The sequence below is a fragment of the Pagrus pagrus genome (assembly GCF_965226575.1).
Source record: "Pagrus pagrus genome assembly, chromosome: 22".
NCBI classification, from domain to species: domain Eukaryota; kingdom Metazoa; phylum Chordata; class Actinopteri; order Spariformes; family Sparidae; genus Pagrus; species Pagrus pagrus.
This window is the reverse complement of record NC_140204.1, coordinates 18,447,733-18,473,933: the sequence shown is the minus strand read 5'-3', so window position 1 is coordinate 18,473,933 and position 26,201 is coordinate 18,447,733. Positions and strand designations below refer to the sequence as shown.

At 42.1% G+C, this 26,201-nt stretch overlaps 1 protein-coding gene across 2 annotated transcripts; it reads right to left on the bottom strand.

The window, feature by feature from the left end:
• Positions 1-2,431: 2,431 nt before the first annotated feature.
• Positions 2,432-25,775, bottom strand: chrnb1 (cholinergic receptor, nicotinic, beta 1 (muscle)). Of its 2 annotated transcripts, none has more exons than XM_084343505.1 (11): positions 25,519-25,775; positions 21,662-21,795; positions 18,981-19,025; positions 17,892-18,001; positions 15,314-15,422; positions 15,065-15,209; positions 14,526-14,711; positions 12,620-12,843; positions 7,856-8,031; positions 3,349-3,496; positions 2,432-3,204 (listed from the first exon to the last, which is right to left on the bottom strand). In XM_084343505.1, exons 1-11 carry the CDS (start codon positions 25,577-25,579, stop codon positions 3,058-3,060), a joined length of 1,485 nt encoding a protein of 494 aa, XP_084199631.1. In that variant the 5' UTR covers positions 25,580-25,775; the 3' UTR covers positions 2,432-3,057. The 2 variants fall into 2 exon arrangements, with proteins under 2 accessions (XP_084199631.1, XP_084199632.1); XM_084343506.1 differs by lacking the exon at positions 25,519-25,775 and adding an exon at positions 25,317-25,409.
• Between the last annotated feature and the right edge of the window lie 426 nt (positions 25,776-26,201).

The window sequence follows — 26,201 nt, the reverse complement described above, 5'->3', positions numbered from 1 at the left end:
TCCCAGAGGTAGAATCAAAACTGATACTGTGGCAGACAGCAATAAGCATGCAAAGCACGGGTTGGGATGAGGTAAAGGAATGGCAATAATTATGACAATGTCCCATGGACCTGACCTCGGACTCTGATGAATGGTCTGAAGGCGGCACACGTGCCACGTTTCAATCCAATGTTCCTGGAATTTTCCGTAGGGGAACTATCTTTCAAGGAACTCAAAGGTTCCTATAGCCTGTTGTTTCCTGTGTTTCAAAAGGCGAATGTGAATATTAGGCAAATTACTGACGTATGAAAAGGTGGCGGTTGTTTTGTCGTTGGTCCAACTGTCACATGCTTTCTTCTCTATCTATGTTGATGTGTCAGAGTACAATGAACAAAATCAAACTGGTTTGCAGTGGAAGATTTTTAAACATGGTACATTTACATTTTTTCAGAAATGTTCAGCATTGCAAGCCCCACGCTTAAATTTCCTGTACTTTTGGGAGGTACTAACCCCTGACTAGGGACATTTTTGTGGGTTAAATTATTTACCCTGAACTGCATTTAGTTATCAGGACCCTGATCACCATGTAAGTTACTCAAAAGTTTCCTAGTCCCGGAGGAAAGTTCCTGCAGTGGAAATGCTGCTGCAGACTCGGCTTTGGCTGGGATTGTTTCATTCTATGAAATCAGAAAGATTATAATTGCACAAAAAATGTGTGGCTTCAGGCACATAGAGGCTTTCACTAATGGGAATTTTGGGTTAGCACAAATTGATGACCATAGAGATGGAACCTGTAATAACCTCTATATACTGCAGCAGTAAAATGAGCCATTCTTAAAATTAAAAGCAATAGTAAGAACAGGGATCAGAACCACATCACTGACACAATTTTGGTAATATCAGAGGGGTCGAGACAAGAAAGAAAAGAGAGAGATAAAGACAGTGCAGTTAGTCAAGCAGAAAAGCCTCTATTCAGCAGAGCAAAGCTGACATGACGTGATTTTAGGTCTCTGGGCCATTAAAGTTAATGTATATGAGGGGATTAAAATGAGAGAATATACTGAAAATACCCCAGTAAAACACCTAAAGAAGTCCAGAATTACTGAACTTCTTGGCAGGAGCAGCGAGGTGTTGTCAGTAGTCATAGAGATGTTGTATAGGCTTCATGAGTTCGAACAGGGAAAGAGCAACTCACTCTTGCCGATACTGAATTTGAGGTGATCTCGAGGCAAGAAAGAGAAGCATGTCGAATAAGATATAAAAATAGAGATGGATGTTGTTGCCATAGAAATGGTGATGGAGGTTCTGAGACGTGAAGACTACATGAGTTATGATCGATGAGGTGAGGGCCCGGGGGCGAACTCTGGATCCTGCTGCTTCTTGGATCCCTCATGCTGCTTTTTATTAAGTTGATGTCGGCACTTCAGGGGTCATAAATTTAGTTTGTTACACAAGATAAGAAAATACTCATACTGTCTTCCCATCACCTTCTCTGACTCGACTTTTCCCTTCCTTGTACCTGTGGCCACACTACCCATTCTCTCTCACGCTGGCCAGTGCAAAAACACAAACGGCCCATAAATCAGACCCAAGTTGGGAGTTGACTTGTCCTCCTGCGTACCGCCACTACAAGTATAAATACATCAGTCGAAGTGGAACCTGTGTGTTTTTGTGTATCTATCCCACATCAGTTTCATGCAAGGTCATAGTGCGAGATAATAAGTGTAGGATGGAAATGAGTGCGATTCAGACAATGCTGCAGCCAGATCTTTAATACTGAAGCACTATCAGCACTGTCCCTGTAATGAGCTGCTGAGAATGACTGCAGACTTTCAGCCTTCAAATGCATCAGCTCTCACTTGGTATATTCATGAGTGTATTTACACACAGAGAAATATCAGGGAAGCCCATGCAGCAGTGTCTGGTAACAAGTGCCCGTGTATATGTGTGTGTGTGTGTGTGTGTGTAGGATTATTAAGGATTATTAATAGCGAAGCGGGCAGGTGACAGAGCGAGGGTCGCGACTCTCACGGCAGCATTCTGACAACAGATGGGGCCTTTGATATCCCCCCGTCAGATCTTTATTTAAAAAACAAAAAACAGAATGAAAGCACAAGATTAAAGGGCAGGTGTGCACTGCGTATCGTGGAAAGAGAACAAAGAGGACATGTGGTGTGTTTGGTGGTGTTTGTGTGTGTTTATCTGTGAGAAAGCGGGACATTAAGAGGTGCAGGTCTCCCATGTAATGAGAATTCCTCAGGCCATCGGTGCAGCTGGTGAATTGGGCTGTGGCATGCTGCTCCGCACTCCGGCGTAAGAATATCCCCGATGCAAAACCAGCGCCGAAAATACAAAGAGGATTACTACGGTTGCGGGAATATCCACAAAGCATGTGCCACGCTCCGACACATTTGGACACAGGGAAATGAAAGGCAACTTGCTCATTATAGCATCTGGTTTGTCTTGGTGTTTATGTGTGAACAGCACATATGAAAATCCAACGTTGGATCCAAACTCTTCAGGCTAACACTTAAAAAAACAAAACACACCAATAGCTTAGAGCTGTACATTTATACACGTCAGAACGCTAACATTGGCTCGATTGGTATTTTTCATGCAATAATCAATGCCCAGTTAACATGGTCTATCTATATCAAGAGAAGTGGGAAGACATTTTCATCTGCTTAAGATACATGTAACAATACAGAGGCCGAGAGGTTCTGGAGCGTTTGAAGCTTGTTTCTCAATTCTTGGCACAATGGACCGATGTTGAACTACACCCAGAGAACCATTTGGCAGTTTGACACAGTGATTCTTTGTAGAGCCTGACTGATATGTATTGGTTGACTGATATTATTGGCCATTATTTGCCTATCACGGATGTATCAGTATCGGCCCACATGTTGCCCGATATGAAAACTTGATAATTATAAAATTCACAATGAAGTTTACTGTTTCAGTGCACTGGTGTCATTTCATACACTAACGTTCATTGCTAAAAGTGTAAAATAACCAGCCTCCATTACATATCTTCGACACAAGTGTTTGTTAACCACATTTGAGGAATCAAGTGTTGTTTCAGGTGGGTCTGAAGGGGTCGGTGGGTGTGTTGTTCGTGCTGGCATTGGCGAAGATGGCCAAGGTGCCCACAGTGGTGAAGATGACAAAGATCCAGAGGAACATGCGGTCCACCACCATGGCTACGTACTGCCAGTCCTCCTTCAGCTGTTCGAGGAAGGATGAGAAAAAATATACAAGGGATAAGAAGAAGAAAGGGCAGAGTTCAGAAACCAAAGCGAACAATAAGGAACAAAAATGGTTGAAAAGGAAAAGATGGAAGGGAACTACAACTAACTCAGGTGAACTTACAGCTACATAGTCCTTCTCGGCCTGCAGAGCCTCAGCGATATACGTGATGGCCTCTATGGCTGTCTTCAGCTCTTCAGGTAGTGTGAGGTAGCTGCTGGGGCCGTCGATAAACTTTCTCATATCTGTACACATGCCCTCCGGCTGATATCTATACAAGAACACACACAAACGTGCACGAGTTAATGTCACAGAAAAATTATCAACAATGCACAATGTTTGATATTCCATATAAAGAGTGAGTGCACATCGACCAAATGAATGCGCGCACACAAGCTTGCAGAATGTCGCGACGTGCGAGCAGATGTCGACCCGAGCTAATTAAAAGCTGTAAAATAGTACAGCGTTTATGAGGCAGGCTGCACGTCTCCTTTGCACTCTTCTGTCATTCAGAAAGGAATAAAGAGAAAGGTCAGAGGAGCTCCCCGGGCTCGCTCTGCCAGTGTGGGAGTCACCGCTCTGCATCTGCTGACTCTGGCTGAGAAAGTCTGTGTGTGTGTGTGTGTGTGTGTGTGTGTGTGTGTGTGTGTGTGTGTGTGTGTGTGTGTGTGTTTCTGTGTTTACCTGTCACCCTCACTTACCAACTGCCAGCTGCTGTGGTGTGCCAGCAGTTGCTGGGGGAAGCTGGGAGAAGGTCGATGTCGCTCACTACTTTTCAGAGGACATGTTTTGTTTGTTTTTCATCCTTTATTTAAATCATAATACAGATTTAAAGTCAAAGATCCAAAATTTAGAGTGATTAAAGGCATTTGCTGCAAGGAAGGACTTTCTAGAGCACTGTTAAATCACAGTCAAAGTGAAGGGATGGATGAAACTTGGTTTAACCTTTCGCTGAGAATATGGCGCCTGCTGATGTAAGTAAAGGTACTCAGTAATGGCAACAATGCATAAATATCTAGCTAAACTTTGTTAAACATTTAGCTGACACTGCTTGCTAACTACCAGGCATACCAGTCCAAGTAGCAGTAAAGCCCCGTCAACTGATGAAAGGAGCATTTGAATGCGAATGAATCCAACTTTTAATTTGTAGGAGGACGAATGTGTTATTTCTCTTTTAAAAAGTCTTCAAACGCATCAACTGAAGAAACCCAAAGCACTCATTAACCTTTATGCTCTGATCTCCCCGCCCGCATTTATTTCACAGAGTGTCCTTGAGCAGTGACACTTGGATTTTCATTAGCTGCTTCCAGGAGAGCGTCAGACACAGAGCTCTAATACTGATATAACATTAAGTAGTGATACAGCACGACTCTCCCTGCAGGATGTCACGGATAAAACGCTTGCTTGAGGAATGACATTGCCTCTGACTTATTACCTATTTTTTGTAGTTCTGGCCATTATTTCTATTGGTTATAATAACAGTTCTCACAATTCAACATGTTTCCCTGCTTTCTCTTTACTGGGACTCTCAAATATTAAACAAAATTGTGCAGCAGTAAGACAAGAAAACAGGCTGTAGTCACTTTTGCCAACTACGGCAAGTGCAGTCCGTCAAAGTTAAACCAAGAAGTTGGTCTTTAAACTTAATATATGTCTGACAATACAAATTTTTCCAACATTTCTAGACATGTGACATACAAGAATAATATAATACAGAAACACATAAAAAGTGTGCACCTTCATACAATGTTTGTAAAAGTCATATTTAACAATATTAAACCAGACCGTATTTTCTGAGCAGTATTCCCCTTTAACAAAGTTGCTAAAACTCATCTACTTAAAGGTCACCTTGTCCAAACCAACATTACGCTCTGATAAATTAATATTATCCTCCTTGCAGACCAGCTGCACTGTGGGTTTTTTTTTTTTTTTTACCAACATCTGTTTTCTTATGAAACACCTTAAATATTAAACACCTCTTTCACTTACATTTTGTAGGTTCTAAGAAAGTTGCAGGTCAGACATTTCTCCACCAGAGGGCAGTGTGGCACTGTGTTTTTTAACTGGAAAAAACAGTGTAAAGATGGAGTGTAACCTGGACAGCCGGGGCAGATTGTAGAGCTGCTTGGTATTCAGTGCAGCAGTTTGGGGGTTTACAATGCAGCGCTGCCGTCGTGCTGCTCCTGTGAGCGTGGCAGGTGAGGAGGCTGTGACCTCAGAGGGGTGTAGCCTCATCAGATACATATACATACACATATATAGAGAGAGAGAGAGAGAGAAAAGGAGGTAGAGATAGACACAATTTGGCCTCTTAACCCCTCCTCCCTTTTTCCCTCCTATGTGGCCCAAAGTAACACTTCATCAGCGAGAAGTAAATGACTGTTCAGGAGACTAATTCAACTAAAACTGGCCGCGTCTGGTGCCAATACATGCACTAAACCCAATTAAGAAGGTGTGTGTGTATGTGTGGGCTCCAGAGAGATACTGCTGTCTCATCAAATTGTCCTAATAGAGCCCCTCCCCCCCCTCCACTCACTTCTTCTGTCACACGTTCTTTCACCTAAACGCGCCGTCCCGCTCTAATGTGTCAAAGTCGATTTGCGCGGGTCATTATTATTTTAGCAACGATTCTCTGCCGTCTCCAGTCTCTGCCTCTAGACATATTTCAGCTCTCACAGGAGGTGAAGGATGGAGGGGCAGCGACAGCTACAGAGTGCGAGGAAGACTTTTGATTTGAGCAGAGCAGCAGGGAGGCTGTGTAGTTAGGGATGTCAAAAAAGTAGCTGGTTGTACAGCTCCTTGTTCTATCAAGTTTACCTGAGCAATGTCACCCCCTGTGCACACAGTATAGAGACTAGGGTTAGAGTTTTGTGTGCCAACATCGGCCCAAATCCAGCTCCTTACTCAACAGCTTCAGAGGCAGAACTGTAACCTCTCCCACAGTCTAAACCAAAGGTCAGAAGATGAAGAGCTAACTTTCACTTATAAAGTATACTATGCAGGATCTTCCTAAAAAGATATATATAGACAAATACAAATAATAATACGCCAGAGGCACTCAATGCACCTTTAAACTACTTGTTCTCTGATCGGTTTTTACCTGCAACACGTCTAAAAATGACTGGATTTTGACATTCAGTGCAGATTTTACTACATGCACATAAAATGACACTTTGATATTAACACACAGGAAAAGTAATATGTGACATTGACCTTTAGGTAGATGTCTAAGTGTGTTTCGAGCGAAGCCGGCAAAGTGCAGCCCGGAGCAAAGCGATGAACCACCTGAAACACCTCAGTGCAACACATCGGCTCAGTTGAGACGCAGGTATGAGAGGATGAGGTGTGTGTGAAACTTCTGTCCGTTCATATTTGAGTTAACGGTGGTTCCTGGTAAAGTTTATTTATGTAGAATGAGAGTTGGATTTATTTCGTAGGATGACTGCGAGCTGTGAGGAAACAGGAAATGCTGGCCAGCTGATTTTCAAGATAAACTGCGACTGAAACTCTATGAATACTAAACACAGGGAGAGATTTGATTTGAAGTGCTACCGAACACGTTTTAGAATCCATTCTACTGCACACAGTTATGCCTTTGACATACAACACATGTTGTGGATTATGTATCACAAGTGGATGTTAAACTACGAATCAAAGATTGTATGTGTTGTGCTCATGCTTAGGCTGAGGTCATGCAATAAATCATGCTTGGAAAAAAAGAGAAACGTATATAACTATATAACATGTCAAACAATGCCAGGTCATATTAACACAAATATATACAGGCTATTAATATAGAAGCAGTATCTTTAATAATGTACTTAAATACCATCACATAATACAGTTTGCAGGAGCTAATACTAATTAAATATCTATGTAATGGTGATTATTTTATCAGCACAAAAATCACACTTTTAAACAATGATATCTTTGTAACATAGGTTGATTGATCTACGCATCCAATGACTCCCAATACGGCATACGTATGTGACCACTGGAGAGTAGCAGCGACAGGCATACCAAATGATTTGAGATGTTTGTTAGCAGTCGCAGTTTGGTTAGGTTTAGGAAAAAGATTGTGGTTTTGGTTAAGATTATCAAATATGTAATATAAGTTAAGTATGCTACCTAAGTATATGCAAGTTTTAAAAAAGTGTTAACTTTTGCTTTCACACGTGACACGATCAGTGGTCTCTAGGGTTAACATCCTCTGTTCGACTCATTCATCCACCCTGTAGTCCTCCTTATGCGGATATTTTTGCGACCTGACTTCCTCCTTTGCTCCTGTCATAATTAGAGGTTGCTGCCTAACAGTAAAAATACTTTTGCGCTGTAATGAACCGCTTGCATAGACAACAGCGCAGCTGTGTTCTTGTCGAGGATGGTCTGGTCTTGGTAATTAGTTCAGCAAGTTATTACTTCAACCCAGTTTGCCCCGGATGACTTTGCTTCTAAGTGTGTCTTTCCATTGGCTTTGTAGGCATAGAACTTGCCTGTTGGCTACACATACTTCAAAATGTGCACACAGGTATTCACATCTGTACATGCAAGGCTAAAGTGCATATCACAAGCGCAGACATTAATACATACGCCTGTAATATGACCCTGGTCCTAGAGTATTGGGTCTCACCTGTTGGGCTTGGGGAACAAGATGGAGGAGTCGGGCTTGCGGATGAAGTAATTGTCAGCCACTTTGCTAATGCACACTATCTTCTTCTCCCGCCGGGGCATCATCTCCAGGGACAGGGGGGTCTCTACTTTTGGCCGCAGCATGCACAGGTAAGGAGGCAGCATGTGGATGAAGATCTGGGAGGAAAAGAGAAATGAAACCAAGAGATCAACCACAGTTTCTTTTCGCTTCCTCGTCTTCCGATTTGAATACAGACGCTTAAAACTAGAAATGACACATGTTTAACGCCACATTCGTGTATTGTTCTTTGACTCAAACCGCATCGGCAAACATGCGGTTACTTAATTGTGCTTTCCTCTTTGAGTCAGTAGCTCGTGGGCTCCCCCACACCTCTATCGTCTTCTCTGGTTAATAAAAATCAATTTGTTTGGGTTTCTGTTTCATGATTAATGGAAGTGCTGAAATACACCTGCATTTGCCTATTAAGGCTGAGAAATGAGTCAAATGAAAATGAATTCAGCGGTGAGATAACCTTTGAGAACAGTTGTTGCTGAATGATGTGGGTGGGGAAACCGGAATGGGTAATGCTTTCCAATTCCTCAACGTCGACTCTCAAGGTGTCCTTGAGCAAATAACATAAACTCCACTGGACTACACCTGGAGCGGGAACCTCCTAGAGTGTGGGATTGAATTGAAGTAAGTGTGGGAAAAATCAAGTACATCTTCTTGTTCTACCTTTGTATATAACCATCAGTTGGTAATCCTTGGCTGTCAGACTTGGAGCTGCCTTTCAAAAGAGCACCAGAGGAATTTGACTTGAAGATAAAACAGCAAATCATTGGGCCAAATGTTAGTCCTGATCAATATCATAAATGCTGTTTGCCTCAGTAAATGGCCCTTTTATCTGCACTTTGAAGTGCTTGGATATCCTTCTTTTGGCTTGCCTGTATTGACAGATGGATGTCAATATTGGCCCACTGGCAAGATCACACTGTACCGCAGCAACAGTGGAGACCGTAACGTGAGGTGGAGCAGCTCGACTTGTATTATAGTTTCAAAGAAAGAAGGTCGACTTCGCCTTCACTCAGAATCAAATACACCCATGTTCTCATATGATCCCCTCTGACCTTTCTATCTGTTCTCCCATTTCCCAGTACACAACAACACCTGTCATATTTCCTGTAGACTGTTCTGTCCGGTACAGAGCAGTGAGTCACACACAGGGTGACACCATCCTGGCGAAGAGCAGCAGAATAGAGCGAGCCCTGAGACGTGCTGCTGATGTAGTGTGTCGGTGTTGGCACAGTAGACAATTTATCGGTCAAAGAAGGCACACAATGAAATTATAAGATTTTGAGAGACCATTTTCCTTTCATGATCTGACTGTTTAGAAGTCTAGGCTGTGGTCCTGGTGGATTAGTGGAGTTAGAGTAGTGAATAATGAAGGTAAAACAATGCAGGTGTGATTCTCCCCATGTTCTAAGAAGCAACAATTCAGACTCAAATGTTTCTCAGAATGTTAGGATGCCCACCAGACATGCGTTAAGATGTATATAAGACAATATTCTCTGACTAATATCGCGTTTCTGTTATGTTCTTCTCTTTATCTTCTTAAAGTCCTTAAACTTAAACATCTACTCCTCCTCCACTTTAACTACTTCACAGGAGATGTCTCCTTCTTTACTGAAAAGTCCATTCTCAGTGTGTGTGCACTGGAGGCTTCAAGTTCCCACATCACCTGATTATTAAACCAGGATTGGCTTCTCAACTATTTCTGATGCTTTAGGCCTGTCTCTTAAAATTGGATTCCCAATGAGCACGGACAAAAAGTACACTTTCAGCAACGAGTGTGGAAACAGCCTTATAGTGTCAAACTCTGCACATACATCATTCTACACAGCGACATTTAACTGTAGGAACAAGAAGAAACACACATTTTTGATTGGAGGGGGACTGTAAAGACATTTTCCCCACTAAAATTTGTGCTGATGTGAAGATTCATTTGAAGAATGGCAGGGCTAAATGCCCAGCTTGGAAGTGGTGCCATAAGAGTACAATAACAGTAATGAAAGAATGCCCGGAGAAGAAAAGTCAATATTTCCCTCATTTTTCAGAATATAATTATTGTATTAGTAGTGTAGATAAATGCCATTTTGTCAGTGATGATTTATATTGACTTAAACTTAGAATGAGATCATTTGGCTTTTGTAAATCATCACAGACCATAAACTGCTGTGATGGGAACAATATACACGACAGTGTTCGTGTTGTTTCTTACTTGCTTTCTTGCTCTTGATTTTTGCATTTTTTAAATAGTACAGGCTACACTGCAGCTTCAAACGTACTTTACTTTTGTCATAAATATATGAATATAAATCACTAACAGTCTCTTCATTAATGCACATAGATGTAAAGCTGCATTCATTGTTTGTTTTAGCCACTTGTGGGCAGCAGAACAATACACTGACATACATGTAAACATCATACTGTACATGCATATAAACACATTATGAAGTTCATATTGCTAAAAAAAAAAAAAAGAAAACTGCCTATTTACACATTAGCATTAGCTTTCTAGCATTTTTAGCTGTCTGATTGACGTAAGTTCAATATTCTCATATTTTTAACCTTGTCTAAGACTATTCTAGTTTATGTCTGGCTCTTTAGCTGCTAAATGCTTCATTATGCTCTATTGGAAGTTGCTAACTCTGTTCGTCTGCTCTCTGGTGCTGATCATGTAACATACAGAGCTTTTTTTTCACTGCCTGCTGTTGGACACAACTGAAACTGAACTTACATTCACTTTCAGTCACTCAACTGACCCCTTTTCACTTTGTCATTTGATACATTGTTAGGATAGAAGTATTGAAGAGTATTGATTTAAGAAAAATATAGTATATACTATACTACAAGCAGTTTGAGAGAAATACGTACCTTATTATCCATTACATCCATCCGTACATTTCCCCATTACTAATGTTTGGTGCACTATGTAGTTTTGGGGAAGAAATTTTGACTGATTTTTTTATGTCTCAACAAACTAAATAAACTCTCTTTGTTTCCATGACTGAATAACCTGAATAAACAAACTGACAACACAGTTTCATCCTTACTTTCCTCTGAGAACAGCTTGCTTATTCAGTTATGGAATAGATAAATATTCCTGAGTGTGAATTATTACCTCATTAAAATTGAAAAACTGAGTTTGAATTTCTTCTCCAAAACACAGTGCCCCTCTAACAAGAGCTGAGCCTATAATGTCCTTCTCTTTCATAAATCCAGCACCAAGCATCTTAGTCCAGTTGACCAAATCAATCACATCACCTGCGTATGAGCCTGTCTGAGGTAAATGTTCCCTGAAAGCGTGGCAGAAGTTAGAGCAGAGTATAGAGCCGCTGCTCAGGCCTGTAATTAGCTGCACATAATGTACGGAGAGGGCAGCAGCCACTGATGGAGGTTAATGGTATAACATGACATTCAGGAGGACTGTGTCGACTTTATCCAGCGGTCTGTCTGAACATAAAATGCTACAGCCTCCATTACACCAAACTACTACAGTGATGGAGATGTTGTTTGCCCACATAACAGATTTTTTATGTTTTTTATTTTGCTTTGCAAATTCACACCCTCATTATTAATATGTGCGCACTGTAACGAGTTGTGCTCATTAACAGATATCCCCAATCTGATGGTGTATCTGATTCATTAATGTGTTATCATAATTAGGTGGATTACCTTAATTGAATTCATGATATTTAATTAGGCTTAATGAGATACTGACCAGTCTTACTTTTGTACTTGATTAAATATATAGTTATTATAGTTATATACATAATTTGATTTCATATATCTATTTACAAACTGCATTAAAGGGTAACTCTGCCAATTTCACACATTCAAGTTGTGTTTACAGGTTTTGGGGGAGTACTAAAAAAAAAAAAAAAAAAGTATAAAGCCTTTGGTTGCTCGGTTGCTCCAGAGGAAGCTGCATGTAATCTGATAAATTGCCTCCAGTGATGTCACTCAGTGGGTAAGTTGCATTTTGGGTAATGTAGGCACCAGTTTTGAAAGTCCGGTCTAGCATTGCACTCCTATAACACTGTTGGGACTCATTGTGGACAATTTTGAAAACAAGTAATCAGAGATGTTGCCTTTTTTATTCCCACAATGCAACTTAGCCACTGGGTGACATCACTGGAGGCGTATTATCAGATTACATGCAGCTTCCTCTGGAGCCACAAAAGGCTTTATACTACTTAATGTGTGCAGTAGTACTCCACAAGACCTGTAAACACACTTTAATGTGTAAATTGGTGGAGTTACCATTTAAGGAGCAGGACACACGCAGGTATAAAAATGCTTCCATGCTGCCTCCCAATCGTCTCCGTCCGTCCCCTCCATCCCTCTCAGAGGACATGCTGAGAATGGCTGGGCTCTTAATGACATCACTTTGACATCACTCTCCATGCCTCTATTTCATGCAGACTGCTGAGAAAATGAAAGCCGGGACGTTGAAGAGACTGCCCTCGTCTCTGAGACACAAATTGCCCTCATCCCCCTAAATCCTCTCACAAGAGAAAGAAAGCTTTCTCATTCTAGCAGACTGCTCTGAAATATGGCGAGTACACAGTGGAATGAGCTGTCTACGGAGAGAACTACAATATTTTTGCTGTTTTTCGCAATATCGCAATACTATCAATTGAGTCAAACAACTTCATTCATTCATTCTACTTTGACTGCCGCCAAAGGAGTCTGGGACCTCACCTTGCGGACCCACATGGGCATCTGGTGGGTGCTGGGCGAGCGGTGGTGCAGGTTGAGGACGACCACGCTGAGGATGACAGAAAATGTGACCAGGATCATGGTGAACATGATATAGTTGACGATGATGGGGACGCCCAGCGACGTCTCTGGGATCTTATCGGCCAGCAGCAGGAGGAACACAGTGAGGGTGAGCAGCACATTGATGGACAGACCCATCTTCTCTCCTGGAAGGGAAGAAAATGTTACACGACGTACTTCAGATCTTACTTCATGTTCATTTTCATGAAGGTTGGTCTTCAATATTCACTCTTGACTCGACAAAAGTAACAATTACAGCCAGTTACGACCGATCAAGTTTTACAAGGACGAGGTTTGTTCCTCCTCCAACTGAGCGAGATCTTCTATTTTGGCAGCAGCTGGTCCATGTAATTCGCCAGTAATGACTCTAATGGAAAATTCATCTCCCACTCAAAGTGAAGCTGATTGGCCAATAGAGCGGGGCCTCCCCGGAGTATTCAGTGGTCACTTACAAACTGTGTTTACCTCAGATTGGTTAGAGTTGGTGGGTAATGAGAAACTGATGTGCATCAGGGCCGTGCGTGCTCCCACAGTGGCATTTTCCCCTCGCTCACTTCATCACACTGCATCAGCACAAAGGTCAACATGTCAGAGTCCTGGTTGACAGGCCATCTCGGGGAAGTACAGTGCAGTGTTGTGACAGAAAATGTTTGTCATGGATTACTACTTTAATGTCCTTGACTCGTCTCTGTGTCGGAGGGGAGGGTCGTTCTTTACGTGTGTTCATGCATGTCTGCAGATTGAGCAGGAGCGCAGAGCTTGAGAGGGCCCACAAGCAGAGGGTGAAACATGTGAAGGAAATACACAGGAGGAAAGCTTTATGCACGAGCACCACTTGGTTTTATAAGTCATTCTGACTCCTTCTGGACTGAGTAGAATTTCATTAACTGCTTTGCTCTTAGCCTAAATTGATGGTTTCCCCAGCAGGACCCTGGCCGGCGTTCAGTGCGACTCCTGCTGGTTTTGTTTCTGCGTCCTCCTCACTATTTCAGCGTACAATACTCAAATCAACCACACAGAAACCATCTCATCATAGTTCCACGCCCTCCGTCCCCGCTGTTGAATCACGAGAATTTTTCGAGGATACCTACCTTTTTTTTTTAACCTTTGGTACGAGTGAAAAATAAAGTTTTGCCAGGTTAAAAAAATGTTTTGTCAAACTCATTTTTCTAAGCGACATAATTTTCCGTCTGTGAAAAACAGATGGAAGGAAAAGCTTTTACCCTAACCCTAACCAATTACTCCTCATGCCTAAACCTAACTGACCCAAATGAATGAATTTATAAAGTCATAAATCCAGGAGAGAAAACAATCTAGATCAGATTTACAAAATGGTTCTCCAGAAACGTTTTTCACTTGCCTCTCTAGGCTTCCGTACACATGTCGTTCATCCTTAGAGTAACCTCGACTTTGTATTCATTGAGCAAAGTAAACCTGCTGAAGTGAAGTGGTGAACAGCTTCAGACTGATTACCCGATGAATCCCTGCAAACAAGTCTATGAAATAATCAAGTGAGGCTTGTGAACATTCTTAAGCGGATTACTTCGAGTAGTCGGGGGCAGATTTCTCTTTCTTCACTTTTTTTTTATTTTCAAGGTTATTGATTCAGCAGTGCTCTACGGCAAACACCATCTAATCTGAAATTGAATCCCTTTGTGGCAGTAATTGGATGAATGTGTGATTGCCCAATTCAACCAGACCACACACACAATTAGGACATTAGCAGGTTTAGAGAGCAATGACGAGTCAGTACAATCCCAACCAATGCCACGTGATGGTGGCGACCTCTTCACCTCATGGTAAACATTATCCTGTATTGTTGGTTTACCTGCATCAGGAGGCAGGTAGAAGTTGAAGATGGCGATGATGGTGATGAGGATGCAGGGGAGGATGATGTTCAACACGTAGTACAGGGGCTTCCTCTCGATGATCAGGTAGAAGGTCATGTCCTCGTAATTATCGTCGTTCATGTTCTTCTTGCAAGGCTTGTGTCTGATGTGCCACTCGCCGCTCTCTGGAGAAACGTTTTAAGAAATTTACATCAGCAAAACGTGTGCTTTCGCAGCGGAAACAGCAAATACTGCATAAAGCAAGAAGGTCCAAACAAAAGTGCCAACGAGGAAAAACACTGCTGTGACTATGGTTCAGTATTCAGCAAAATTAAGGAAAAAGTGCCTCATGAGAGCAAATTAAAAAAGAGTGGAGAAGTAATTCACTGTTTCATGCAAATTAATATATCCCCCCTAACTACTACTAGAATGCAATTCACTGTGGAAATGTTACTAATTTAATATATTTCACTTTACATTCATTTCAAAAAAAGGTGCTCTGTGTCATAAAACTCTTCCCTTCCAACCATATTCTCACCACTGAAACCTTCGTCCAGTTGGATCTCCCTGATCTCTTTGCCCTTCGAGTCCAGCGCGTACTGTATCTCGATCTCCGTCGAGTCGTACGTGTAGGAGCGGAACTGCATGGTGCAGTTCTGCCAGTCAAACGGGAAAAACTCTACCTGTAAGGTGAAACAACAGGGACGTCACAGGGGTCAGGGAGGAGGAAGAGGGGAACAGCTTGGAAGGAATTTAATGCTTGAGGTTTGTGTGTGTTGATGTTCACCTTAACTCCACAAGAGCTGCAGTAGAGCGCAGGGGGAGTCCAGGTTATTCTGCCGTTATGATAGACCTGAACGTGGACATGCAGGGCCACGTCAAATATCCCGTCATTACTGCAAACAGATTTAGAGACAATGCGAATTATTTCTTTCATATTTAAGTAAGATTTTGCATCAAGGTAAAGCTGTGGTCGGAGTGAGTAACATCTTAGGAGCTATATCTCATATGTGTGATTATTGCAGTCACACTACTCCCTCCATTCTCTCACCACAGCTATAGAGTACATCAACATTTGGCTGCGGTCCCACACTACAAGACCCCACTAAAACATTTTAATTGGCATGGATGAAATGGAGGAACTCGACACATTTCACAGGACTCTTCTAAGTGCAGCACTAATGTCGGACGTATACAGCGCTGTGTTGGCCGTTAAGCTCATAACACGGTACACAACAAAGACATCAAGTCAATTAAACACAGATTTAGCCGTCTGTCAGGGTGCCGCGCCTGTTTTTTATGGCTCTGCTAATTTGCCAAGCTTGTGTCCTTAAAGCGGGCCCTACGAAAACCCTCGTCCCTGTGAAGGTGCTGCTGCCGCTAAAATCAAACACTGATCATACACACAGAAGTGTACACGCCTTTACATTCGAGTGCATGTACATATTTGTGTGCATGTACATATTTGTGTGTATGTGTGTGGTTCCACGTGAGCGCCTCCTGGGCTGAAGTAGCAAAGCGGTGCCATCATCTGAGGAAGCCATGCTGCTTAATTGCCTATAAAGTGTTGATGAATGGAACAGGGGATATTTACAGCAGTGCTAATGGGACTGTATATGGGTGTGGGGGGTATAAGAAAAAGAGACTACACTCGCTGTTTTGAGTATCTACATTTTCGAATTTAATGCTGTGGCAGAGGTTTTCACATATTTAAGTACTGTGCTGTAATGTAGCTGTACTGGGTGTTTAGCCTCATGACCACTGGGTGCAGCTGTGTGGTGTTGTGGCTCCAACACTCAGCAAACAATCCGCCGCGATATCAGCCACTGGAGGCCAGAAAAGTGAGAGTGAAATGAACTTGCATGACGAAACTCGTTTTCCTTTGCTTCCTGTGATGTTTCGGAACTGTAACAGAAACATGACGGAGCCGTGGTACAGCCATGATGCAACTGCACCTGGTGGATGTGAGGGGTAATGGTTGTCGTGGAGCATCAATAACCTGCGTCACATGGAACACTGAAGAGCACATTTTTTGTATTTTTAACTGCAATTTTCTGGCCTTATTGCTTCCTTATTTCTCCCACAGAAGAAAGCACGGGTTGGGATTAAAAGCAGCGGGCTCTGATACGACCACTGGCCACGGCATCTCTCGACCATCCGACTTGACCGACCGGACTGCCCCAGGGAGGAGAGGAAGAGAGCCATGCTAAAAATGGGTGAATGTGACCGGGTGAACTATAAACTGTAAAGCACTGGCCAAGCATCAGAGATCAGAGACTGTTGTGCCCACATCTTTACACAGAACTGTCTCCAAAACTAAATCCCAATGGCCACGTTCCGAGCCGACAGAGCGCGGGACAAGGAGAGGTGGACTCTGCGTTGACGTCACTGATGCTTGTAAAAGTTAACGGACAGTGTTAAGCTGATGTTAAACTTTTAATGTGAATCTGCTGAACAAAATATCATCACTGTCTTGGTACTGCTGTTTACATTCACAAAGAGGCTAAAATAAAAAATGCCCTACAGAACTACTTCCTCTGTGATTACATATTTATGTATATATGTGTAAAGCCTTAATAACTATACGTACTGGATGTTCCATCTCTGTAGCATGACAGTTCTAAACTTGAATTTCTTTATGGAACCCTGTAATGACAAATGAATCACCTTGAACCTAAACCACAGAAAAAAAATAGCTGTGCTCCTGCTGTCTGGGAGGACAAATGATGAAGTCAATAAGTAATGAAATGCACTGAAAAAAATCATAGAATCATCATGTAAAATCAGATACAGTATCTAAAATGATACTCTAGTCATGCTGGCTGGTGGACACTGACACACTGTCTAGAATGCCTCCAGCTGACCTAGCCTAAGGAGGGTTAAACACAGTAACAATGCTGACATGTCTTCAACATCACCTCCTCTCAAGCTAAAGACTAAATACTTAAGATCATAATAATTTATCATGACCTTTAGTGGAGGAGTAAGGAACAGGCTCAGAGCTGATTTATATAATTAACAGGAGAGAATAAAAGCTACCGTGCATGGTTAACTGTACAACACAAGCAGCCGAACGAGCAGGGTGGATGTATATCGACTCTGACTGAATAAATAGAGAAATGTGACTTTAACTCTGTCACGGCAGAAGAAGAAAAAAATGTGTGCATAATAAATAATACATATTTTTGTGATATTATATTGTTTCACACGAGGAATAGGCACATAGAATAGATAGGAAGGACCCTCAGGGCAGGAAGGAACCATCCCAGACAAAATTTAAAATCTAAAATCTGGAGGAAAGTGGCCAAACAGTTTCTCCTCTCAACTCTTGGTTCTGATTAATTCATGCCAGTGCTCGTGCTTACTTATTGATGAGGACGATGTCAGGCAGCCAAACCTTCGCTGCGGGGACACGCAGCACCTCGATCCCGTCGTGTTGCTTGGGCGTCCACGACAACCGATGATCCGTCCACTCCTGTTTGAAAAGTGCAAAGACCGTTTGTGTTGTTAACATTCGCGGTAATGTGAGAATCAAACATGCGTACGTGAAAAGGGCAGGGGGCGAGAGAAAAACAGAGCGACAGAAGGGAGAAAACTTTGCATTTACAAAATGTGATCAATTTGTCGTTTGATCGGTTAATTTTTCTCTCTCCCACTGCTGTAATCACATTCAACAGGGACAGTTCCTCTGTGCACTTGTCCTTGCATAACAAAACACCATTTGCATAATTTTTCATTTTGCATACACTCTGTGTTATTATGACGACTCCAAGTGTTCTCGACTTGGTTATTTGTGTAGTGTATTGGCACTGTACATGAAGAAGGGGGTCTTATGCTAATGCACTCATTTCCTGTGGAGCTGGAGTCACGGATGAGTTGGCCAAAATAAAGTGAAATGGTACTTTCAATACTTTGTGTTAATGAAGACTGTGTGCAGGGGATCCCCTTTATACGGCTTTCTGTTTTAATTAACCTGCAAGCTCCAGTGTCCTTCAAACAACCTGCTGACAGACCATTCACTCCGTCTTACAGGTGCAATAAGTAAGAAAATTAGTTGAAAAGAGTCAAATTAACTAAAATTATCAATAATATGTGACAAAATAACAGTTAACATTTTGACATCTATATATTGTGTTGCAGAGATGTGTGCTAGTTAGTGTTAGCGCTAGCCTTGCTCCTTTTAACATTCGTCCATAGTGGCGGAAGCAACAACACTCCTGCAATGCACCTAGTCTGGACCGCTACATGCAAGGCTAACCGAGCTAACTAGCTAATGGCAGCTACATTTAGTGGGTAACTTGGGCGATACGCTGCCCACTGTTCGCTTTTAGTATGAATTCGACAGGTTTGAATTCTAACATATCGCACCACCAACCAAACCAATATGCAGCTTCGGTGCAACAAGCTTACAGTAAAAAATGGCGACAAGATGTGTAACACATTAACACACTTACCAGATTCATGACAACAGTTGTGCTCATCTCTTCATTTTTCATATTCTGAAACAAAAGTGTACAAATATATGTTATTGGTGCTTCTCTCAATGATTGTACGCAAACAACAGTCTCACAAAATGGCATCTCCCAGGCAGCGTTGTGGTGATTTTCAATATTCCAGTGTTTCTTTACCTTCCCATCTCCGCTTGAGAGAGTAGGAGAGAGCAATGTAGCAATGCTACAGCTTTCACAATAAACTTCAGTTAAATTGTAGCTGTTTTAAACACTGAATCATCACTGAAAATAACTGTCACCTCAAATTAATTTCCTGAGTCCTAAATAAAGGTGTGAATGAATGAATAATGTAGTGCTCAAAGGGCTTTCTCACAGAGCGTGAAGATGAGTCCAAAACAAATCCATGGCTCTAATCAATGTTGTGCTAGAATTACTGTTTCACCTGAAGGCATGAGGCCAGCCGAACGATTAGTTCCTCATATGGTAAGCAACAATGAGCAAATGTCACCCTTCAAGGAAATGTTTGTAATCTCTGTGCAGGTCACAACAATAGCTGGTCCAGGAGACCACAGGAACGATTTATGCATCATTAAAGTTTATTTGGAAAGCCTTGTGAGGCTTGTCCTGATATGTTGTTTTTCCAGAATTGCACTACCTATAATGATAGCCAAAATAATCTCTAAACCTCAAGGGGAACATATTTACTTTTCCCTTCTTCTTAACAACTTAAAATGTTTTTTTCAAGTGTTTCCTACTGTGTTAAACTGATGCTGTGCTTAAGATGACAGGAGTGAGATGTTGTTGGAAGCCAGAACAAGACCCACATTTCTGTCTTACTGCAGGTTTCACCTCTTGCTGCTGCTGAAGCCTTTACATCAAACCTAGGACAGAGGTGAGTACTAACAATAGCCATGTTCATTATGAAAATGTGACACTGTTACATTTGCCCTGGAGCCGAGCTAACCCAGTTATCACAAAGTACACACCTACAGCAGTAGAGAGTAACTTCCGAGCTGGGTAGTAGTTAAGTGATATGGTGTCTAGTTCCAACCTAGCAAGACTACTGTTATAGCTCTTATGCAAAAACAACCAGGGTGCTTATTCAGAAAAGAGACCCCGGTGCTATATGGCCATGGCATTAATGTAAAGAGGTGCATGTCTTAATAGGGGATGTCCATTTAAATAGTCACCGAACAACACTCAATTGATGTGCATATGTAAACAGTGTTATGACACAAATTAGCCCACATCCAGAGTCATGGCTGCATGCTGGAAATACAGCCTCTAGTTGTTGATATCCGCTCCAAAACAGCTGATAGTCATTTGAGTAGAAGTTGGACGAACACCAGCTGCTTCCAGGACAGAGTTCATGACGTAGGCTTTTGGTAAAGATGCTTCTACGTGTCTGTGAATGTGTGTCTGCGTGTATGTGATTGTCTATCCAGCAGGAGGGTGGAGCCTCCCTGAGCCGGGCCTGCTATTTAAAACGCTGGGAGGAATGTCAGGGAGACAGCTGGGACAGGAGCAGGGAGTTGAGGGGGGTAGTGGGAGGTTGACTAAACCATCAACCATCTCACCCTCCCACAAACACAAATACCTATCCCATCAATGACCTATTACTTACTTCCTGTAAGTGTTTGAATTCACCTCAGCATGTCCCTCTGGGTGGGATGTTAATAGTAGCACTGCTGTTATCAGGCTGACTAGTTCTGAGCGTCCAAGTGGGTCAGTTTTCAAGATCATTCCACTCCGGCGTTAGGGTCCCATGTGACTTCCTCTACAGAGCGAGACTGACCTTGAGTGGAGGTGCAAGGAGCATGTTCACTGTAGATGTGTATGTAAATGTGACGCTGTGTGGGTATGTGCATTGGTATGTACATATGGGTGCTATAGAGAAGAGAGCCAAGGGGTTATTAACAAACAGAAGTGAGCTTGCATGTGTGTTTGTGTGTGTGTGTGTGTGTGTGTGAGTGTGTATTGAAACATTTTAATGCAGTCACACAGGCATCAGCCCAGTCGGTGCATGCTGCTAAAACACTATTTCCCAGCAGTAGCACGACTCTTTGTGCCAATGGACTCAGCAGGCCAGCAAAGAACTGAATTCAGAATCAGATGGCTCTCAGATATATGCAAACTTTGAATAGAAAACTTTGCCAATGCATTTTGTGTTAAATATGTAACATTTTGTTATCCTGTCATCTGCCACTATAGGTGTATAGGTGGTCCACAGCACCACTGTGCTCAAAACCTTTACAGTGACATCTGTCTGGGGAAGTCAGGTTTGATTTTGAAATATGTATTTATCAAAGACAGAGCTGTTCCTGAGGCTGAGGAGCCCCAGTTAGTTAGAGTGTTGAAGATAGGGATGGGATACAGGCGTCCCAGGAGGTTTAATGTCCTGACTGGCACATAAAGCGCCTCAAAAATCACGACTTTAAAGGCAAACTAACCTACATATTGTACATTTTTCTGTTTCGAAGCCTGGGTAAACTAACTAGATTCATATACAGTGTAATAAAGTTATTCCTAGTTTGCCAATAAACTTCAACATCACTTGCTGCTGAGCTGATGGTTATCACGGTTGGACAGGCCTCTGTTTCATCTTATCCTATATAACTGGCCTTGCATCATTATATTCTTGTTGTGCATGTATGTGTGTAAATATGTGAGTGTTAAGGTCTCACCAGTCCAACGAAGGAGGAGAGGACCATGCCCACACGGACCACCACCCTCTGCTCAGGGCTGGTGGCTGGCCGAACCTTGAGGTTGTAGTTGGTGAAGACCGTTTTGGTCAGAGCCTTCTCCACATCAGACGCACCTGTGACGGATAGATAGAGGGCTTTTATGACAGATTCTGTTAGGACTTCAGGTTTCAAACTGATTGATCATTTTGTTGGGATTATGAGAAACCCATTGCTGGTTGTCTGTTTAATTCAACATCAGCCAAATTAAGCTGCATCTGCATCATTCACTAGTGTGGGAGCTGGATTTATACGTTCACTTCCGCAGGCAATAATGTGGCTACTCCTGCTGAGTTCAAGTTCTTTATTGTCAACCAATTTCCATTTATATTGTCCATTGCCTGTCGCTCTCAGAGCTTAAAATTCATGAAATGAACCCAAACACTTTTAACTAAAGTTTCTGCTGGGTGCTCTGTGCAAAACCCATCACACTTGTGACAAGTGGGGGCAAAGCTAGCAGATTGGCAGGCAAGGTGTGCTGTGCATTCAAATATGTGAAGCAACAAACCCACTAGCTCAGCGGCTGAGTCAATAGTGCACAGCGAGTGGATGCTTCCCAGAATTAGTTATTGTAGGAGGATGTGTCGCCCAGCAGGAGATGGCCGGACTGGTTGTCGCTAAATTCGAGGAGTGAGAGATTAAATCTATTCAAATTCAAACTAAGAAAATCAGTGAATCACCCTCCTGATCCTTTGTGACCAGACAGTCCCACCTTCAGCAGCACCACCCACTCAGATTGACTGCAAATCCTACAGACCAAGCAACAGGTAATTGAAATGAGTGTTGGGAGGAAGAGAGAGTCGAGTGATGGCTTGTGTAGGGATTGCACTGACTTTGTAACAAGATAAAGTTGGACAGAGTTTTACTTTTTGAAAAGGAGAAATGTTGCGGTGAAGTGACCGAGGCCCAAATATAAGACAAATGTCTGTTTTTTATATTACTTTGCTGTATAACTTGGTATTAGCATTCCCAGCCCATTCCCAATGTGTCAAATACAGCAGCTTGGTCAGCGTGTCTATTCCTCTAAGTTTGATGCTGTAGGTAGGTGATTGAACTTTTTATTGCAAAGTATAGTCTTTTCCTAAACCAAGCCAGGTAGTACTGGTGTCTAAACGTAACCAATACATTTTGTGCCTAAACCTAACAAAGTAGTTTTTGTGCCTCAACCCAAGGAAGTAGTTTTGTGCCTTAACCTAACAAAGTAGCAAATTCCAAATGAATATATTCGCTAACAACATGGAAAACAACATAAAACTACACACAGCTGTAAAAAAAAACAAAAAACATAATTTCATTAACATTTAACACTACTGTACCAAAAATACCATAAAAAAGCAAAGGAAAAAGTGTCAAACTCCATAAGATAAATGCCCCTCAGACCTTGTTGCCTGTTTCTTGCCTGCAGACTGTATTATTACCCAGCAGCTATAAAAGTGTCTCACAACAGGCACTACCAAAACCCAAATGCTTGCATTCCACTGCAATTTCAGTTTTACTTCCACCCATTTCCTCGTCAGTGCTGGAAGGTTAGAAGCATTTATAATCAGCAGCCCCGGTGACGCAGCATTCATCACGTTTGGCATAGCTGTGGCCCCGGCAGGATCTGACCTGACAGGAATAAATGACAACGATCACCCGGCAAGGCACCCCCATTAGCTAGGCACGGGGAAGCATGGCTGCTGATGGGCGAGGCTGCATGGCAGACTGGAATTTAGCATTTTCTTCTCCCTGCCCAGTTTAAATGACTTGGTAAATAAGCCAAACTAAAAGACCACTCCTTTCAGGTGAGGTGAGACCATGTTGAAGGCTAATGCTGAGCATGTGAAGGATGCTTGCAATGAATAAAACTGACAGAAATAAAATACAGAGGCAGATTTGAATGGTCTTTTCGTAAAACGACCAAAGAAGAATGACTCATCCCACTCGAAAAGGCACTTCAGTGTGCTTTCAGCTGTTTTCCTTCATGATAACTACTCAGTGTCAGGGTAACAGTGAGTCGTGATAAATATGATTTACAAGTTGACAATGACAGCAACAAAGTTCAATAGAACTACATCTTTCTCTGAGTGGGCTGAGTGCACCGTATTTGTCCAGGAACCAGTGATCGGTTATCAAATCAACAGCCTGAGGACAAGACAGCCATTGATTTCTCTTTAAAAAATGGATGCCTGACAATGATTGTTTCTGGCTTTAGCTTCTTTGATGATATTTAGTTAAGACTACGACTGCTGTCAGCAGTAACACAGGTCTTTTCCTTCGAGATGATATCCCTTTCCTATTTCAAGTTTCCTTTGTTTATTCTTTCCCATTATTCACACAATAATACAACATTACCTTGAATGCATTGGTGCCCTGCATTGGTCTGTTGTGAGGAGTGTAAGATGTCAACTCAGAGAGTGCTACACATTGTTTAAACCAACACCGATGGTTCAACACAAGAATTTCAGAGACCATTTGTTGCCTGGCTTTGTAGCTCTTTGTCTTATCACAGCCTAGTTGACAGAATGATGAAACAAATCCTAAAGCTGACAAAAAGCCAGTCCTAAACCTATTTTGATTTGCCACTCTATACCATTTCCATTAAAATGTGTAACACTGGTGTGAATATTTCTATGGGAGCTAATTGTGGTGTTTTAAGTTTTGAATGTAGGCTACTTAAAATGTTTAGGCCCTCTTGAAATAAAGGCTCTAGGGATAGAACATCGGTTTGTTGATTGATTGATCCACCACTTTGCTCCAGGCTGATATATCTCAACAAAAAATTAATCTATTGCAATTACATTTTGTACAGACATTCATGGTGATCAGAGGATGAATCCTAATGACACTGGGGATGCACTTTTGTTTTATTGCCAAAATGTGGCTAACGCTTGTGGTTTTGAGTAGAGATGTTCCGATAACTAGGGCTAGGCATTGAAGTTTGCAATACCTAGCAACTGAATTGCCTCGATACTATCGAGTACCGATAGGTGTCTTGTCATTTATACCATATTTCAATACCTAAGGAGTTAATCTCATCAGCTTAAGTAAGCCAGTAAGCATGCAGCATGCTTGTAGTGCCCAGACCTAATAGCGCTAGTGAGTGTCTGTCTCGAAAATGTGCTCCAGATATTCAAGGCATTGAGAGAATAAATTAAAATATCATCAGTGATTCCCTGACTGTTCATCTGGAGTCACAATCACATCAAAATTCAACTTTTTTCCAATTAGTCATTTTATGACCAAATATCTGTAAAACTAATGGCATCCTCGTCAGCCTCAACTGTACGTCCTGTTGAGGGGCGATTAGCAAAACTAAGATGGTAAACCTGATAAACTTTAGCATGTCACAGTGAGCATGTTAGCATCCTGATGTTAGCATTTAGCATAAAGCACTGCTGTGACACTGCTTAGTCTTGCGTTTATTATTCCCACAATGTGTCTGTGATGTGTTTCCTTACCAGACCTGACACACGTTGTCTAGATTGTGTTCTATTCAACCATAGATTCAGTGACTTTGCTGCAACGCATAAACCCTGAAGCCAAATTAGCATACTGCTGAGTATGACTGAAGTTAGTTTACTTCTCTTTTTCGAAATTATTTTAACATCAACAATACCTGTACTGTATCACCAGTCACTTCAGATTAGGTGTGGTTGATCTCTGCACCGTCTCCAGCTAAAATATCACTGTTGTATACTTTTAATATCCCCAGCAGAACTTGCTCCATGCCCCGGGCACTCAGTATATTCCTATTTCTCGGAAGTATAACATGACCACTACTCTATTACATGGGCATGTTGTGTCAGCTTGTGGCTTACCTCCCAATGTGCTTAAGCTACATAAGCAACAAGCCAGCAGGAGCAGATCCAGGCCTCTCATGGCGACCCCCTAAAACCGTCTCTCCTCCTTAAAACAGATCCTCGGTCAGTTAATCCAAGTTCCTCAATGTCTTTTGTCTTCTTTTTATTTTCCAGTGCAACTTACTGGAAGTCTTCAGTGTGAGTTTTGGTTTGCTCAGTTTGGACTGTTGTTGTCTGTCAGTCAGGCCGGCCTGGCCAACTGCTGTCTGCTCCAATTACATCCTTGGGGAGGGGAGGGTGTGTGTCACAGTTCACCCCCTTCTTGTCAGTGAGCACCAGGCTTGACTCTGCTCATTGGGTGTTTACTTACACGCTGTTGGTTCCCAAACTGTGGCTGAGGTGCCCACAGGAGTCCTTGTAGGGTTTTCAGACAGGTCCTCAAGATAAAGGGTGAAGGTTAAATTTCAGTACTATTTCACTGAAGGGTCATGTCGTGATACGGCAAAGGAAAGATCGGTTTGACAAGATGATTCGGTCTCCCTGGGTCAGCCAGCCATTTAACCATTTAATCACACTTTTATACTGACAGAGCTATATATTATATTGAGATGAGATATTTTACAACCCCAGAGACCTTACTTCTTGATGTCATAAAAGTACTTCTTGACGTCGTAAATAATAACCAATAAACCAGATTAATT